The sequence below is a fragment of the Lynx canadensis genome, chromosome D4, assembly GCF_007474595.2.
Source record: "Lynx canadensis isolate LIC74 chromosome D4, mLynCan4.pri.v2, whole genome shotgun sequence".
Lineage (NCBI taxonomy): Eukaryota > Metazoa > Chordata > Mammalia > Carnivora > Felidae > Lynx > Lynx canadensis.
This window is the reverse complement of record NC_044315.2, coordinates 56854754-56871625: the sequence shown is the minus strand read 5'-3', so window position 1 is coordinate 56871625 and position 16872 is coordinate 56854754. Positions and strand designations below refer to the sequence as shown.

Here is a 16872-nt window from a genome sequence, read left to right as displayed (position 1 = left end):
AGAGTGCAAGCAGGGGAGGTACAGAGAGAGGGAGACAAAATCTGAAGCAGGATCCAGGCTCTGAGCTGTCAGCACAGAGCCTGACTTGGGGCTCACACCCACGAGCCATGAGATCATGACCTGAGCTGAAGTCAGATGCTTAACAGAGTAAGCCACCCAGGCACCCCCACAGAGAACACTTCTAAGACTTCTCTTAATCCTGCCCAAGTGGCTCCACTAGGACCAGAGTCCCACTTTGCTACTTCTAGAGAGCCTAGGATTCATTCACAGCATGTGCAACTTACTGGAACACAAAAATCTCCATGATGGCCCATCTGCCCAGACACAGCACCAAGCCATTTCCTTTTTTGTTTGTTTGTTTTGTTCATGTAAGCTCTATGCCCAACTTGGGGGCTTGAACTCATGACCCTGAGATCAAGAGTCACATATTCCACCAACTGAGTCAGCCAAGCGCCCCAAGCCATTCCCTCTTTGGGGTCCTACTGTTAACCAGAACTCTAACCCAGAATGTAAGACGAAGTCCCAATATGCCTACTCTGGTGACTATCTTTCATTTTCCTTGCATCTCTCTCCTGTCACTCAAATCAAGGAAATCTTTCCTTAGTCAGAAATAGGCAGACTAGAGTGAAGCTCTCCTTCCTCCTATAATATTCATCTAAAACATTTTGCACATTCTCCAGAATATTCTCTTTCTAGCTTTTAGGAAACTAAAGCCAAGAAGACCATTTATTCTGCTCTTTGCCTTCCATATCTGTCCCTGAAGTAATGGGCACAAGACAGCCTAGTTGCTTGAACTGGCAATAATAGATGGGATAAAAAACATAGGCATATAATAATTACCTTCTAATATATCATATATCACAGTTACCAAAGGAGACTAAAACATCCTAAGATAAAAGTGAGAGCAGAATGTTATTACTGGATATTAAATTCACCATCAGAAAGGTTTGCCCCCAAAGAAAACACTGGGAAGTATATAGTTTACCCCAATAGTTCTAAATAATTCTATCACTTTTAAGAGTAGATCCAAATAATTGGGACCAGAGAAACCTTCAAATCAAAGTGAAGACTAAAGGCTCCTTTAGAGGAGCAGTCATTTCTGAAAATATTCTGAAGACATCTCAAAAGTAACTGCAGATAACTGACCCTGAAAGAAAGGGTAGTGCAGGACCATCCATGTGAAGCCATCTCAGGACTAGGAAGTTATAGGGTCATATGATACAACAGCTAAAAGAAACCTAGAGACCATTTAGACCAACTCTCCCCTTCTATACATCAAGAAACTGAAGTAGACAGTAAAAAGACTTCTAAAGTCACTCAGAGAGATAGGAGCAAACCCAGATCTAGAACAATTACTCAATTATTCCATTACTCTTAATAAATCTTACCTATTAAAAGTAGTACATTGTTGGAGGCACCTGGCTAGCTCAGTCAGAGTATGTGTCTCCTGATCTCAGGGTCATGAGTTCAAACCCCACAGTGGGTGCAGTGATTACTTAAAAAAAAAAAAAAAATGGTGGTACATCATTAAATATACTTAGAAAATGTAAGGTGCAAAAGGGGATTAAAAAGTCATAATCCCAGGGGTGCCTGTGTGGCTCAGTCAGTTAAGCATCCGACTTCAGCTCACGGTTCACAAGTTTGAGCCCCAAGTCGGGCTCTGTGCTGACAGCTCAGAGCCTACAGCCTGCTGCAGATTCTGTGTCTCCCTCTCTCTCTGCCCCACCCTCCCTCCCTCCCTCTCTCTTTCTCAAAAATAAACATTAAAAAAATTTTTTTAAAGTCATAATCCCATAGATGAATAAAGAAGATGTGGTACACAAACATAATGGGATATTAGTCATAAAAAGGAATGAAATCTTGCCATTTGCATTAACATGGATGGATCTAGAGGATATAATGCTGAGTGAAATAAGTCAGTCAGAGAAAGACAAATGCCATATGATTTTACTCATATATGGAATTTAAAAAACAAAATGAACCAAGAAAAAGAGACAAACAAAAAACAGATTCTTAAATGCAGAGGACAAACTGGTGGTTACCAGAGGGGTGGAGGTAGGGAAAGAGGTGAAACAAGTAAAGGACATTAAGAATACACTTATCATGATGAGCACTGAGTAATATAAAGGATTGCTGAATCACTATACTGTATACCTGAAACTAACATAATACTGTGTGTTAATTATACTAAATTAAAAGAAGAAGAAAAAAAAATAGTACCATATAAGTGTTATAGTTAAGTTTTTGAATCCTTCAAAATAATCCTTCAAAATAATCCCTGCTAGGATTTCATTTGGAACTACACATTGATTTCTTTTACATTAAAACTAGAAGAATAAAAAAAAAAAAGTCAATTCCCCATATCAGAAACAAATTTGATTAATATTCTGGTGCTTCTATTTCCAGATATTTTCACTCTAATTGTATAAATACATTTATATACATGTATTAATCTGCTTGGGCTGCCATAACAAAATGTCATAAACTAGGTGCTTAAACAGTAGAAACTTATTTTCTCACAGTTTCTGGAGGCTGAAAAGTCAAAGATCAAGGTTCTGGAGGGTTTGATTTCTAGTGAGACCTCTCCTACCTTGCAAATGGCCACCTTCTTTCTGTGTCCTCACATAGCAGAGAGAGCTCTGGTGTCTCTTCCTCTTTTTAAAAGGGCACCAGCCCTATTAGATTAAGGCCCCCCAATGACTTCATTTAACATCTTCTCACATGTTCTATCTCTAAATACAATCACACTGGGGGAACACAATTCAGCCCACAGCATTCCACCTCTGACCCCCCCCAAATTCATGTCTCTATTGCATGCAAAATACATTTTTTCCATCCCATCAGCCCCACAAGTCTTAACTCCAACTCTGAAGTCTAAAGTCCAAAGTCCAAAGTATCACGTAAATATCAACTAGGTAGATACGAATGAGACTCCACGTATGATTCATCCTGAGGCAAAACTCCTCTCCAGCTATGAACCTGTGAAACCAAACAAGTTCTGTGTTCCCAAAATACAATGGTGGGCATGCATAAGAGAGAGATTCCCATTCTACAAGAAAGAAAAAGGAAAGATGGAAAAGGTAATGGATCCCAAGTAAGTCCAAAACCTAGCAAGGCAAATTATATTAGATCTTAAGGCTGTAGAATAATTCTCTTTGTTTTGACATCCCACTGGGGTGGCAGCACCTCCACAGCTCTAAAGGATAGACCTGCCCCATGGCTTTCTGCATTGCTCTATCCCTCTGAAACAGAAGGAAACAGCAGTAATTGCCCTTTGGGCCTGTGCTGAGAGTGGCAGCCCTGATAATCTCTGAATCAATCACCTTCCAGGTCATTCTTCCCTTTCCTCAAGAAAAAGCACATGTTCAACGTTTTTTGTTTTTTTTTTTTTATTTTTTATTTTTTGGGACAGAGAGAGACAGAGCATGAACGGGGGAGGGGCAGAGAGAGAGGGAGACACAGAATCGGAAACAGGCTCCAGGCTCTGAGCCATCAGCCCAGAGCCCGACGCGGGGCTCGAACTCACGGACCGCGAGATCGTGACCTGGCTGAAGTCGGACGCTTAACCGACTGCGCCACCCAGGCGCCCCCGAAAAAGCACATGTTCACAGCCAAACAATACCATGGTCTGATCCTGTAGAATCCAAGAAGTCTAACAGTCTTCACTGCCTCCCTCTTTCTTCATCCCAATTAGTTGAAACTGGCAGTGTCTCTGCTGATATCCCATTTCTACTTCTAGATACTGCTGAGTTTGGTGGTTAATCCATAGACCAAACCCACGATCTCTTTATTGTTCTCTTCAAAACAAACTTTCTCATTTTTTACAATACAAATTGGCTAAGGAACTAAATTATGGTTCCTTTTTACTTAACAATTCCTTCTTCAATTCAACTCTCTCCTCTCTCATTTTACTATAGGCAGTAAGCAAGACCCAAGCCACATCTTCAATACTTTGCTTAGAAATCCCCTTACAAATTTTTATCTTTCACAAACACAACAATTTAGCCAAGTTTATTGCCAGTTTGTAACCAGGATTGCCTTTCTTCCAGTTTCCAATAAACTGTTCCTTATTCCATCTGAGACTACTCCAGAATGGCCTTCGATATCCTTATTTCTGCCAACAGTCCCTTCACAGCAATCTTGCCTTTTTCTAGTAAGCGCTGGAAAATTCTTCCAGGTTTTACCATCACCCGGCTTCAAAGCCACTTCTTCATTTTTAGGTATTTGTTTACAGCAGCACCCCACCTCTAGGAACCAATATCTCTATTAACCTGCTCAGGCTGCCATAACAAAATACCATAGAATGGGTAGACTTAACAGAAATTTGTATTCCAGTTTTGGAGGTTGGGAAGTCCAAGATCAAGGTGCCAGATGATTTGATTCCTAGTGAAGGTTCTCTTCCCAGCTAGCAGATAGCCAGCTTCTTATGTCCTCACACAGAGAGCTCTGTTGCCCTTTTCTCTTATAAGGGTACAGACTCTATCAGATTAGGGCCTCATTCTTATGATCTCATTAACCTTTATCACCTCCTCAGAGGCCCAATCTCCAAAGAGAGTCATACAGGAGCTAGGGCTTCAATGTATGAATTTTGGTAATGTGCAATTCAATCCATAGCAAGAAGCCTTAAATTACACATACACACAAAGTTTTATATACTTTTTTTTTTTAGATTTTATTTTCAAGTCACTTCTACACCCAACATGGGGCTTGAACTCACAACTCTGAGATCAAGAGTCACATGTTGTTCCATCTGAGCCATCCAGACACCCCAATTTTATATACTTTTTAGCTTAAACTTTCATTAAAATGTCCTTTTTATTATTCAAAGCATAATTTTAAATAAATGCATAATATTCAATCTTATGATCATTTACTGTTTAACTATAGTCATTTTCAAGTTTTGTTATTTAAATAATTTCATAATCAATATTTTTGTACACAAATCTTTGTCTCCTTCTCAATTACTTAGGATAAACTTTCAAAAATTCAACTGGTGAATCAAATGATTTTCTAATTGGAAAAAAAATACCAGTAATATAAACAACCAAAAAGGCAAAAAATTATTTTTTATGATTATTAATGGATATTAAAGAATCAGGACAACCAAATAAAATGTGTGATTCTTGACTGGATCATACAGTGTGTGTGGGGGGGGCGGGGAACAGCTATAAAAATATTTGGGGGACAACAGGGGAATTCTTAATTTGCACTATATATTAGATAATATTATTGTGTGAGTGTTAAATTTCTTGATTCTAATCATGGTATTCTGGTTATATAGACTGTCCTAGCTCTAAGAAGATACAATGCTGATGTGTCATGAAGTCTGAAGATTATATCCAAATGATTCAGAAAATATGTGTATTTTTGGGTATGTAATTCCTAATCTGAAATGGGACAACAGTAAAAACCTATGTCTTAGGGTTACTGTGAAGATTAAATAAGATAGTACATTTTAGCTCTTATAGCAGCATCTGGCATACTCTAAGACCTCAAAATATGTTACTTAGTATGGTTTTTCTTATTAGAAATATTACTTTAACCACTGCTTTCAACCAGGAGTTGTTAAGAGTTTGGCATCTGGTTCAGAAAAAAACTACAGTAACACAAAAGAAGCACAACACACACACACACACACACACACACACACACACACACACACACACACCAGAGGTTGAAAACTGAAAGAGAATAGACTCCAAGTCAGTCCTTTAGTGTTTCCTCAAGCTATTTTGAGAGAAACTGAAAAGGTAGCCAATGCAGGTCTCATTTCAAGAATGAATCTTTGTAGTCTGGGTAAATTAATCTCAAGAGAAATGACAAGTTCTCTCATTCAATTGTTTATCAAACTTTATTGAGGTTTACTATACTATGTATCAGGTATGGAGAAAGAGGCTAGGAATATAAAATAGAATAATGTCTATGCCTTTAAAAACCGTCTTGTCAAAAAAAAAACTGTGTTGTCAAAGAAATAAACATAAATTACAGTATATAATGGGTTATATGATGGATGTGTGCACAGAGTACTCCAAAAGGAGAGGTGAGACACCCAAGCAAGACATGGGGGAAGGAGGAAATGGCAAGAAGAATTCCCAGGGGTGATGACATTTAAACTGAGCTTTAAAGAACAGTAACAGATAAAGGAGACAAAATGGGAAAAATCATTCCTCCAGGGGTAAAAGCTTGCAAATGGAGATAAAAGATGAGCACCACTGCCCTGCCTATAGCCACACATAATCAAAAGGACTCTTCCTAAAGCCAATGGTCAGATAACCATTGAAGATATAGGCCTGAATATGTGTGCTTCCAGAATATCTTCTGTTTACACACATCACTTCTCCACCCTCCCCAATTAAAAAAAAAAAAAAATCCATGTTTGGAGAACTGACAGCTGTGATTAAGGAGATTCAGAGACAAGTTTCTCACTTACAACACTGGGCGGCAGCAGTGGGTAATGGCTTCCTCTGGCTTTCTTCTTGAATATAATACTAGAAGCAGAAAGGAGAAAGAAAAAAAACAGGTAAGAGGCCCAAGTAAAGCAGGAAAAAAAATCAAAACAAACAAACAAATGAACAAAAACAATCACAGCTACATCTAAAAAAGTTTAGCATATGACTAAAGTCAAATTTTTATTGAACAGAAACAGATCATCCTGATTTCCCCGTGTGATCCTGACATATAGGCCAGACTATGAAATATGTGACTGGTCCAATGTAACAGGCTAAAGCAGGATAGCAGAAGGCTGCTCTGACCTCGGGCACCTGGGTATGCACATGCTCTGCCAAGCAGCTGTAGAAGGCTTAGTTTAGAAGCCTTAGAGGGCTTATGGCTAATGTACAGATTTCCCCATTTGGGTGAGAGAACTGAAAACCTCTCTGAAACTGAGTTTTCTCATCTTTAAAAATGTGTTTTTTCCCTCACAAGGTCATGTGGAAAGTGGAATTACATATTTCAGCATGTAAAGCAACACCTAATACCTACTAGAGTCCCCTTCCCACTTACATTCTAGCTTCCCCAAGCCAACACCACCATCACAATCAGAAAAAACAGAGTACTGAAGTCATTTAAAAAAAAAAAAAAAGGTTCTATAAAAGGGAGAACTAAATGCAAGTCTTCAGGATGGGCAGGGTTTGTAAAGGCAAAACAAGGAGAGAAAGGCATAAACAAGTTAACACAGGTATATAGTCTGAAAAGCAAAATAGCTTGCTTCAGAGCCTACTGGAGGATTCGATTCAAAAGATATAATTTGGTCCAACAATTTGCAAATAGAACATCCGAAGTTCTCATCCTGACTCTGCTACTAATTACTATGCTCTGACGTACTGGGCAAGACAGAGCTCTCTAACATTGCCAACATATGAGTCATTCATTCAACAGGTATTTCTTGAGTAACCCTCATGTACAAAGGTCTTGATAAAGTTTGTGTAATATGGTAAGGAGTTTGGACTTTAATGTGTTGGGAAGCCACTTATAATTTTAAACACAAGAGGGATAGGACTCGATTACACTCTAAAAATCCTTCTGGCTGCTGTGTGAGGTGAACCAGAGGGAACAAGAGGCAAAGACTAATTTTGTCTGCAATAATCCAGACAAAAGTTTACAGCAACTTACATAGAAGTATTAGTGGTACAGGGCATTTCAAGTAGTTGGATCCAAAATACAAAACACTTTTTGTACATAAATATACTATTATATGAAAGTATTTTATAAGCAATAAACTATGATACAAATATCAGAGGGAGACACTGCCATTATTGCTTCCAATAGGGAATAATCAGAAGTCAAGCACAACTTAAACAATTTAATAGTAATAGTAAAACTGCCAATCATAAAAATGCTCACAAATTCTTGAAGGTTAAGCAACCCACCACTCCAAAGTAACAAGGGGACTTGCTTATAAATAAGAACCACTACAAATGATGATGATTTGGTAGGCAGTACATAGATCTAACAGTAAGAAAATTCTGTAATTTTAATTTTTCATTTTTTTTAAGAAGGCTCCATGCCCAACATGGGCCTTGAATTCACAACCCTGGGATTAAGAGTCTCATGATCTACCAACTGAATTCTAATCAAATTCTAAAGCTTTTAATATTAAACTAGAAGAACTGAGATCTAAGAGGGGAGAGTAGATATTTTCAAAAGACCTATTTCAGGAATCTCCTCCAAGCCCAAAGCACAAAAATAAAGACCAACTAAAGCTTAATTAATTAATAATATTAAGGGGGCACCTAAATGGCTCATTTGGTTAAGCATTGGACTTTTGATTTTGGTGCAGGTCATGATCTTACAGTTTGTGAGATCAAGTCCTGCATCAGACTCTGCACTGACAGCACAGAGCCTGCCTGGGATTCACTCTCTCCCTCTCTGCCCCTCCCCCACTCCCAAGCACATACTCTCTCAAAATAAATAAACTTTCAAATAATAATAATATGGGGTGCCTCAGTGGCTCAGTCAGTTAAGTACCTGACTTCAGCTCATGTCATGATCTCACAGTTCCTTATCTTGAGCCCCACGTTGGGCTCTTGAGCCTGCTTCAGATTCTGTGTCTCCCCCTGTCTCTGCCCCTTCCCTGCTCACTCTCACTCGCTCTCTCAAAAATAAACAAACATTAAAAAAAAATTTTTTTTAATAATAACATTAAGAGACTGGGCCCCTGGGTAGCTCAGTCAATTGAGTGCCTGAGTTTTGGTCTTAGCTCAGGTCTTGATCTCAGAGCAGTGAGTTTAGGCCCCATGATGGGCTCTAGGCTGGGCGTGAAGTCTACTTAATAATAATATTAAGAGAACTAAGGAAAAATCTATCATACCTATGTAAAAAAAACAAAACAAAAACCAGAGGGGCACCTGGCTGGCTCAGTCAGTAGAGCATGCAACTCTTCATCTGGGGGCCATGAGTTTGAGCCCCATGTTGGGGGCAGAATTTAAAAAAAAAAATACAGTTCTAGAAAATTATATCCAATCTCGTTATGAATATACATGGAGAAATTCTAAAGAGATTACTAAGCCAAATCCATCACATATTATTTATCCATAATTTGTAACTGTTGTAAATTTATATGTAAATATGTATGTACATACGTGCGTATGCATGTATGTTGGTATATAAATGGCCATACATCATGACCAGGTAGGCTTTAAATGCAAGGATGGTTCAATATCTGAAAACCTATTAATTCACTACAATAATTCACCATGATAAACAGATTAAAGAAAAATCTGTGGTCTAATGGATGCAGAAAAGACTTATATTTTCATGACAAAAATTCGTAGACAATAAAAACATAGAATTATCTCAATCTGATAAAGTACCTATCAAACATTAGGGCAAACATCATACTTCAGGACTTAAGAAGTATTCTGCTTATGGTCAGGAAAAAGACAAGGCTCCCCACTTTCACTACAACTATTAAAAATTATACTGAGGGCACCTGGGTGGATCAATCGGTTAACCATCCAACTCCTGACTTGAGCTCAGGTCATGATGTCACAGTTCATGAGATTGAGACCTATATTAGGTTCTATCAGGACAGCACGGAAACTGCTTGGGATTCTCTCCCCACCCCCCTGCCCCTCCCCACTTACACACATGCTCTCTCTCAATATAAATAAACTTAAAAAAAAATACTACACTGGATGCTTTATGCAATAAACTTTTTAAAATAAGGGAGCATCAAAAACAAGCAAAGTCTGAGAAAATGACCCAGACAAGAGCAGCCTAAAGAGACATAATAATTGAATTTAACACAGTGTCCTGGATGGGCTCTTGAAACAGAAAAGGCATTGAGGTAAAAACTAAGCAAACCTGGAAAAAATGTGGCTTTTTCATGTTATTTTTAGTTAATAAATATAAATAAAACATTAACTTTTAAGTTTATAATAACATATCAGAATTGGTTCATTAATTGTAACAAATGTACCATACTAATGTATGTGTTAATAACAGGAAACTTCAGGGAGGGGGTGGAGAAGAGGTGATAAGAAAACTCCCTGTATTATATGTTCAGTATATCCATAAATCTACAACTCCTGTAAAAAATAAACTCTGTTAATAAAAATATGTATAAAATTTCAAACGCTTTAAAAAATAAAGAATTAGAAAGTGATTAAAGAGTATTATTATTCAAAGATGTCAAAACTGGTTACATAGAAAAATCTAAGAGAATCTCTAAACTAGTACAACTATTAACAGTTGCTGAAAAAATAAACTATTAGGACTACACCAAAATAAAAAGCTTCTGGGGCACCTGGCTGGCTCAGTTGCTAGAGCATGCAACTCTTGACCCTGAGGTCATGAGTTCGAAGAGCTTATTTTAAAAAAATAATATTTTCTAAAAATAAAAATAATAAAAAGCTTCTACACAGCAAAGGAAAGAATCAACAAAACAAAATGAACCTATTGAATAAGAGAAGATATTTGCAAATGATGTATTCAGTAAGAGGTGAGTATGTAAAACATATAAAGAACTTCTACACCTCAACACCAAAAAAAAAAAAAAAATCAATTAAAAACTGGGGGAAAAGTACCAACAGACATTTCTCCAAAGATGACATATAGTAGCTGAGTGGAGCCTCCAGGCCTGACTTGGACCCTCCCTGGAGAACAGACTCAGGTGGAGGAAGACAGCTTGGTGGGACTGAGGTGCATGTTTGCTAATTTGGAGAGAGAAAACCGGCAGCATAGGAACAGAGTGGGGGGAACCCCTTCTGCAGAGTGACGAAAGGAAGAAAAAGAGAGGCTGTGGAACTGTAGTATTGTATTTGGACAAGAGAAAAACCACTCTGGACCACAGACTAGGGAATGAAAAATATGGAGAAAGCTAGTTTCTACTTTGCAAACAGCCTTAGGGGCTAAACATCAGAGTTTTCAGGAGTGTGCAACTTTCTTGGAACCAAAGCTTTTTAATATTGTAGTACTTACAGGTGCAGGACACACAACAAACTGTTAAAACACATAAAAGACAGAAACCTAGCCAAAATGATTAAATGGAAGAATTCTCCTCAAAAGAAATTCCAGGAAGAAATGACAGCCAGAGAATTACTCAAAACAGATATATCTGAACAAGAATTTAGAATAATAGTCATAAGACTAATAGCTGGGCTTGAAAATAGCATAGAAGACAGAAGAGAATCTAATTGCTGCAGAGATCAAAGACCTAAGAAATAGTCATAATGATGAATTAAGAAATGTTGTAAATGAGATGCAAAATAAACTAGATGCAGTGACGTGGATGGAAGAAGCAGAGGAGAGAATAGATGAAATAGAAGATGAAATTATGGAAAATGATGAAGCTGAAAAAAAAGAGGGAAGGGGCGCCTGGGTGGCGCAGTCGGTTAAGCGTCCGACTTCAGCCAGGTCACGATCTCGCGGTCCGGGAGTTCGAGCCCCGCGTCGGGCTCTGGGCTGATGGCTCAGAGCCTGGAGCCTGTTTCCGATTCTGTGTCTCCCTCTCTCTCTGCCCCTCGCCCGTTCATGCTCTGTCTCTCTCTGTCCCAAAAATAAATAAACGTTGAAAAAAAAAATTTAAAAAAAAAAAAAAAAAAAAAAAAAAAAAGAGGGAAAATAAATTACTAGTCCACAAGGGGAGACTTAGAGACCTAAGTGATTCAATGAAACAAAATAATATCCATATCATAGGAGTTCCAGAAAAAGAAGAGACAGAGAAAGGGGCAGAAGGTTTATTTGAACAAATTACAACTGAGAACTTCCCTAATCGGGGGAAGGAAACAGACATCCAAGTTCAGGAGGCAAAGAGAACTCCCTTCAAAATCAACAAAAACAGGTCAATACCACGACATATAATAGTGAAACTGGCAAAATGCAGAGATAAAGAGAATCCTGAAAGTAGCTAGGGACAAATGGGCCTTAACCAACAAGAGTAGATACATAAAGGTAGTAGCAGACCTGTCCACTGAAATTTGGCAGGCCAGAAGGGAGTGGCAGGAAATATTCAACGTGCTGAATAGGAAAAATATGCAGTCAAGAATCCTTTATCCAGCAAGACTGTCATTCAGAATAGAAGGAAAGATAAAGGCTTTTCCAGACAAACAAAAACTAAAGGAGGTCATGACCACTAAACCAGCCCTGCAGGAGATCCTAAGGGAGGCTCTGGGAGTGGAAAGCAGCAAAGACTACAAAGAACCAGAGACATCACCACAAGCAAGAATCTACCGATAACACAATGACACTAAACCCCATCTTTCAATAACCACTCTGAATGTAAATGGACTAAATGCCCCAGTCAAAAGACACAGGGTATGAAAATGGATATAAAAACAAGATCCATCTATAGGCTGCCTACAAGAGATTCATTTTAGACCTGAGGATACCTGCAGATTGAAAGTGAGGGGATGGTTGACGCATGAATGGATAAAGAAGATGTGGAATACTACCTGGTGATTAAAAAGAATAAAATCTTGCCATTTGCAACTATGTGGATGGAACTAGAGGGTATTACGCTAAGCGAAATTAGTCAGAGAAACACAAATATCATATGATTTCACTCATATGAGGAATTTAAGATACAAAACATGAGCATAAGGGAAGGGAAGTAAAAATAATATAAAAACAGGGAGGGAGACAAAACGTGAGACTTTTTTTTTTTTTTTAACATTTATTCATTTTTGAAAAACAGATAGAGACCGAGTGGGGGAGGGGCAGAGAGAGAGGGAGACACAAAATCCAAAGCAGGCTCCAGGCTCTGAGCTCTCAGCACAGAACCTGATGTGGGCTCAAACTCATGAACCATGAGATCATGACCTGAGCTCAAGTTGGATGCTTAACAGACTGAGCCACCCAGGCATCCCAAGAGACTCTTAAATATAGAGAACAAACAGAAGGTTGCTGGAGAGGTTGTGGGAAGGGGGATGGGCTAAATGGGTAAGGTGCATTAAGGAATCTACTCCTGAAATCACTGTTGCACTATATGCTAACTTGGATGTAAATTAAAAAATAAATTAATTTTTAAAAAAAATTAAAAGTTAAAAAAAAATGAGGGGATGGAAAACCATCTATCATGCTAATGGCTGTCTAAAGAAAGCCAGAGTAGCCATACTTGTATCAGACAAACTAGATTTTAAACCAAAGACTATAATAAGAGAAGAAGAAGAAGGGCATTCTATTGTAATTAAGGGGACTATCCATCAACAAGAGCTAACAATTGTAAATGTTTATGCCCCCAACGTGGAAACACCCAAATATATAAATCAATTAATCACAAACATAAATAAATGTATGGATAATAATACCATCATTGTAGGGGACTTTAATAGTCCACTTACATCAATGGACATATCATCTAGGCAGAAGATCAATAAGGAAACAATGGTTCCAAACGACACATTGGACCAGATGGACTTAACAGATATATTCAAAACTTTTCATCCAAAAGCAGAAGATGTGGAGAAAGGGGAACCCTCTTACACTGTTGGTGGAAATGCAAACTGGTGCAGCCACTCTGGAGAACAATATGAAAGTTCCTCAAAAAATTAAAAATAGGATTACCCTATGACCCAGCAATAGCACTACTAGGAATTTACCCAAAGGAAAGAGGAGTGCTGATTCGTGGGGGCACATGTACCCCAATGTTTATAGCAGCACTATCAACAACAGCCAAATTATGGAAGAGCCCAAATGTCCATCAATTGATAAATGGATAAAGAAGACGTGGTATATATATACAATAGAATACCACTCGGCAATGAAAAAGAATGAAATCTTGCCATTTACAACAACGTGGATGGAACTGGAGGGCATTATCCTAAGTGAAATAAGTCAGTCAGAGAAAGACAAATATCATACAAATTTACTCAGATGTGGAATTTGAGAAACTTGACAGATTGTACCATAGGGGAAGGGAAGGAAAAATAAGTTACAAACAGAGAGGGAGGCAAACCATAGGAGACTCTTAAATACAGAGAACTGAGAGTTGATAGGGATGGAGGGTTGGGGAAAATGGGTGATGGGCATTGAGGAGGACACTTGTTGGGATGAGCACTGGGTGCTGTAGAAAAGAGATGACTCATGGGAATCTACTGAAGCCAAGACTACACTACATGTTAGCTAACTTGACAATAAATTAAAAATAAAAATAAAGTTCAAATTTCAAAACAAACAAAAAAGACAATATAAAGATGGCCAACAGACACATGAAAAAACACTCAACATCACTTGAGCATCATCAAGGAAATGCAAATCAAAACCACAATGAGATATCACCTCACACCTGTCAGAATGGCTAAAACCAAAAAGACAAGACACAACAAGGGTTGGTGATGATGTAGAGAAAAAGAAACCCTTGTGCACTGTTGGTGAGAATGCAAACTGGTATAACCACTGTGGAATACAGTATAGAGGCTCTCCAAACAGCTAAAAACAGAACTACCATATGACCCAGTAATTTCACTACTCGGTATTTACCCAAAGAGTGCGAAAACACTAATTCAAAAGGATATATGCACTCCTACGTTTATAGCGACATTATTGACAACAGCCAAATTATGGAAGTAACCTAAGTGTCCATTATTGATGAATGGATAAAGAAGATGTGGTATATATTTACATTGCAACGTTAATTAGCCACAAAAAAGAATGAAATCTTGTCATTTGGAACAACATGGATGGAGCTACAGAGTATAATGCTAAGTGAAATAAGTCAAAGACAAATACTATATAATTTCAATTATATGTGGAATTTAAGAAACAAACAACAAGAGACCAAAACAAAAAACAACAACAACAAAAAAACAGACTCTTAAATATAGAAAATGGGTGGTTACCAGAAGGGGAGGTGAGGGGGGTGAACTAGGTGAAGGGGATTAAGATGTACATTTATCGTGATGAGAACTGAGTAATACACAGAATTGTTCAATCACTATATTGTACCCCTGAGGCTAACATAATGCTGTATGTTAATCACACTGGAATTAAAATAAAGTTTTAAAAGTTGCTGTATAAGATGAATACTAAAAATATGAACAAAGCACTACCTTATAACAGCAATGAACTATTAGAAAATGTAATTTTTAAATATGCCATTCACAATGATTAGAAATAGATACTAACAAAAGAAATGCAAAATCAACATGAAGAAAATAGGTTTCCTCACTATAGCACTTCTAACACTTTAATACTTACTGTATTTATTACATTTCCTGCTTATTGTCTATCTCCTCCTATTTGATCTATCAGAACAGGGATCTTTGTTCAACCTCTGGTGTTTACCAAACATCTAAAAACAGTGACTGGTATTTAGTGTTTGGTAAGTTATTTGTTGAATAAATGACTGCATGTCACCAATAAACAGACAAATGCAAATTAAAACAATAATACTCTACACTCATTAGATTAGCAAATACTTTTAATCTGGTAGTAGCAAGTATCAGTAAGTATACAAAGCAGCAGGAAATGTAATATAAATTGGTACAATTATTTTGGAGAACAATTGAGCAATATCTAGTAAGGCTGAACAGAGCATATCCCACAACCAAGCAATTCTACTTCCTGGGTATATATATCCAAAGAATCCTCATTCATAAACATACAGAAATAAGGCTCAAAGATCTTCACTGCAGCATACATTTATAATAGTGAAAACCTAATGGTCCGTGAGGAGGAAAAGTAATAGTGGTACAATCCAACTCTGTCAAGGGGTAGATCCCTAAGCCAGTCTTGACTTAGTACTTCTGACCCAAGGGGTTCCAGTGGATGGGAACTGTTAAATACACACCGGAGAATTAAGAAGACTATCTACACTGTGTTTTTTAAATGATATGACAAGATCTTGATAATTACTGAATCTTGGGAATATGTGTACTGGTTTCATTTTACTATTCCCTCTACTTTTAAGTCTCCTTAAAATTTTTCCATGATAAAAACAGAAAAAAGTACACAGGAGCCAACATGAAGGAGATACCACTAATGAAAGAGCAGATGATTTTAGTATCAAAAAGAATAATGACTGTAATGGATTGAAACAAATCAATAATATCAAAACCCATAAATTCATAATGATACACTACTAAAAAAAAGAGAACACATTCATTGCCTGGAGAAGTTTCCTATTATTTTGAAAACTGAGGGGCACCTTGGTGGCTTAGTTGAGTATCCGACCCAACTTCAGCTCGCATCACCATCTCACAGTTCATGAGTTTGAGCCCCACATCGGGCTCTATGCTGACAGCTCAGGGCCTGGAACCTGCTTTGGATTCTGTGTCTCCCTCTCTCTGCCTCTCCCACGCGCGCACGCTGTCTCTCTCCCTCTCTCTCAAAAGTAAAAAAAAAAAAAAAAAATTTTTTTAAAAAGAAACAACAAAAGAGAATGTTTTTCTTGTACAGATTTTATTACAAGTGAACGAAAGAGCTGTAAGAGAAAGTCCTTTTTCACAGACAAATCATAGTAAATAAAGGTTGGAGGGGTAATATAATTAGAAAATCATTTTACAAGCCCTAATTAAATAATAATTATCTGCTGCTAAAACCAAGTGGGAAGACTGGTGGGAAAGCTTTATTATGGATAAAACTGGCTGACACCAGTTGAACCCACTGTTGAATTTTTTTCACATGTATGATGTTTATTGTGAAAGTAACTGCAAGTAGTAAGTGCCTCTCCACTGTTGAATTTTAATATCACTCAAGTGAGATGAGACACCATCTCCCTACCGAAAAAGAACTTCAGTCTAAGTCTCAATCTAATCCTTGAACTATTAGATATAATTTTTAGTTTAAAAGAACAGAGATAGAGGAACATGGTAAATAAAACCCTGGGGATATAATCAGCCAAATCCAGAATATGCAGGATTCTATAAAACAAATGAGGGAAGGGGAAAGTTACAGAATAAAAATTATTTACTAGACATAATAACCAAATGTGAA

The 16872-nt window shown here is 37.6% G+C and overlaps 1 protein-coding gene across 1 annotated transcript in view; it reads right to left on the bottom strand.

Annotated features, from left to right (window-relative positions):
* Nucleotides 1-16872, bottom strand: part of UNC13B (unc-13 homolog B) — a 221437-nt gene that overhangs the window by 117084 nt on the left and 87481 nt on the right. Inside the window, exon 7 of the mRNA XM_032595668.1 lies at nt 6431-6488. Within this exon, the coding sequence (XP_032451559.1) occupies nt 6431-6488 (58 nt within the window). The remainder of the gene's footprint in view (nt 1-6430; nt 6489-16872) is intronic.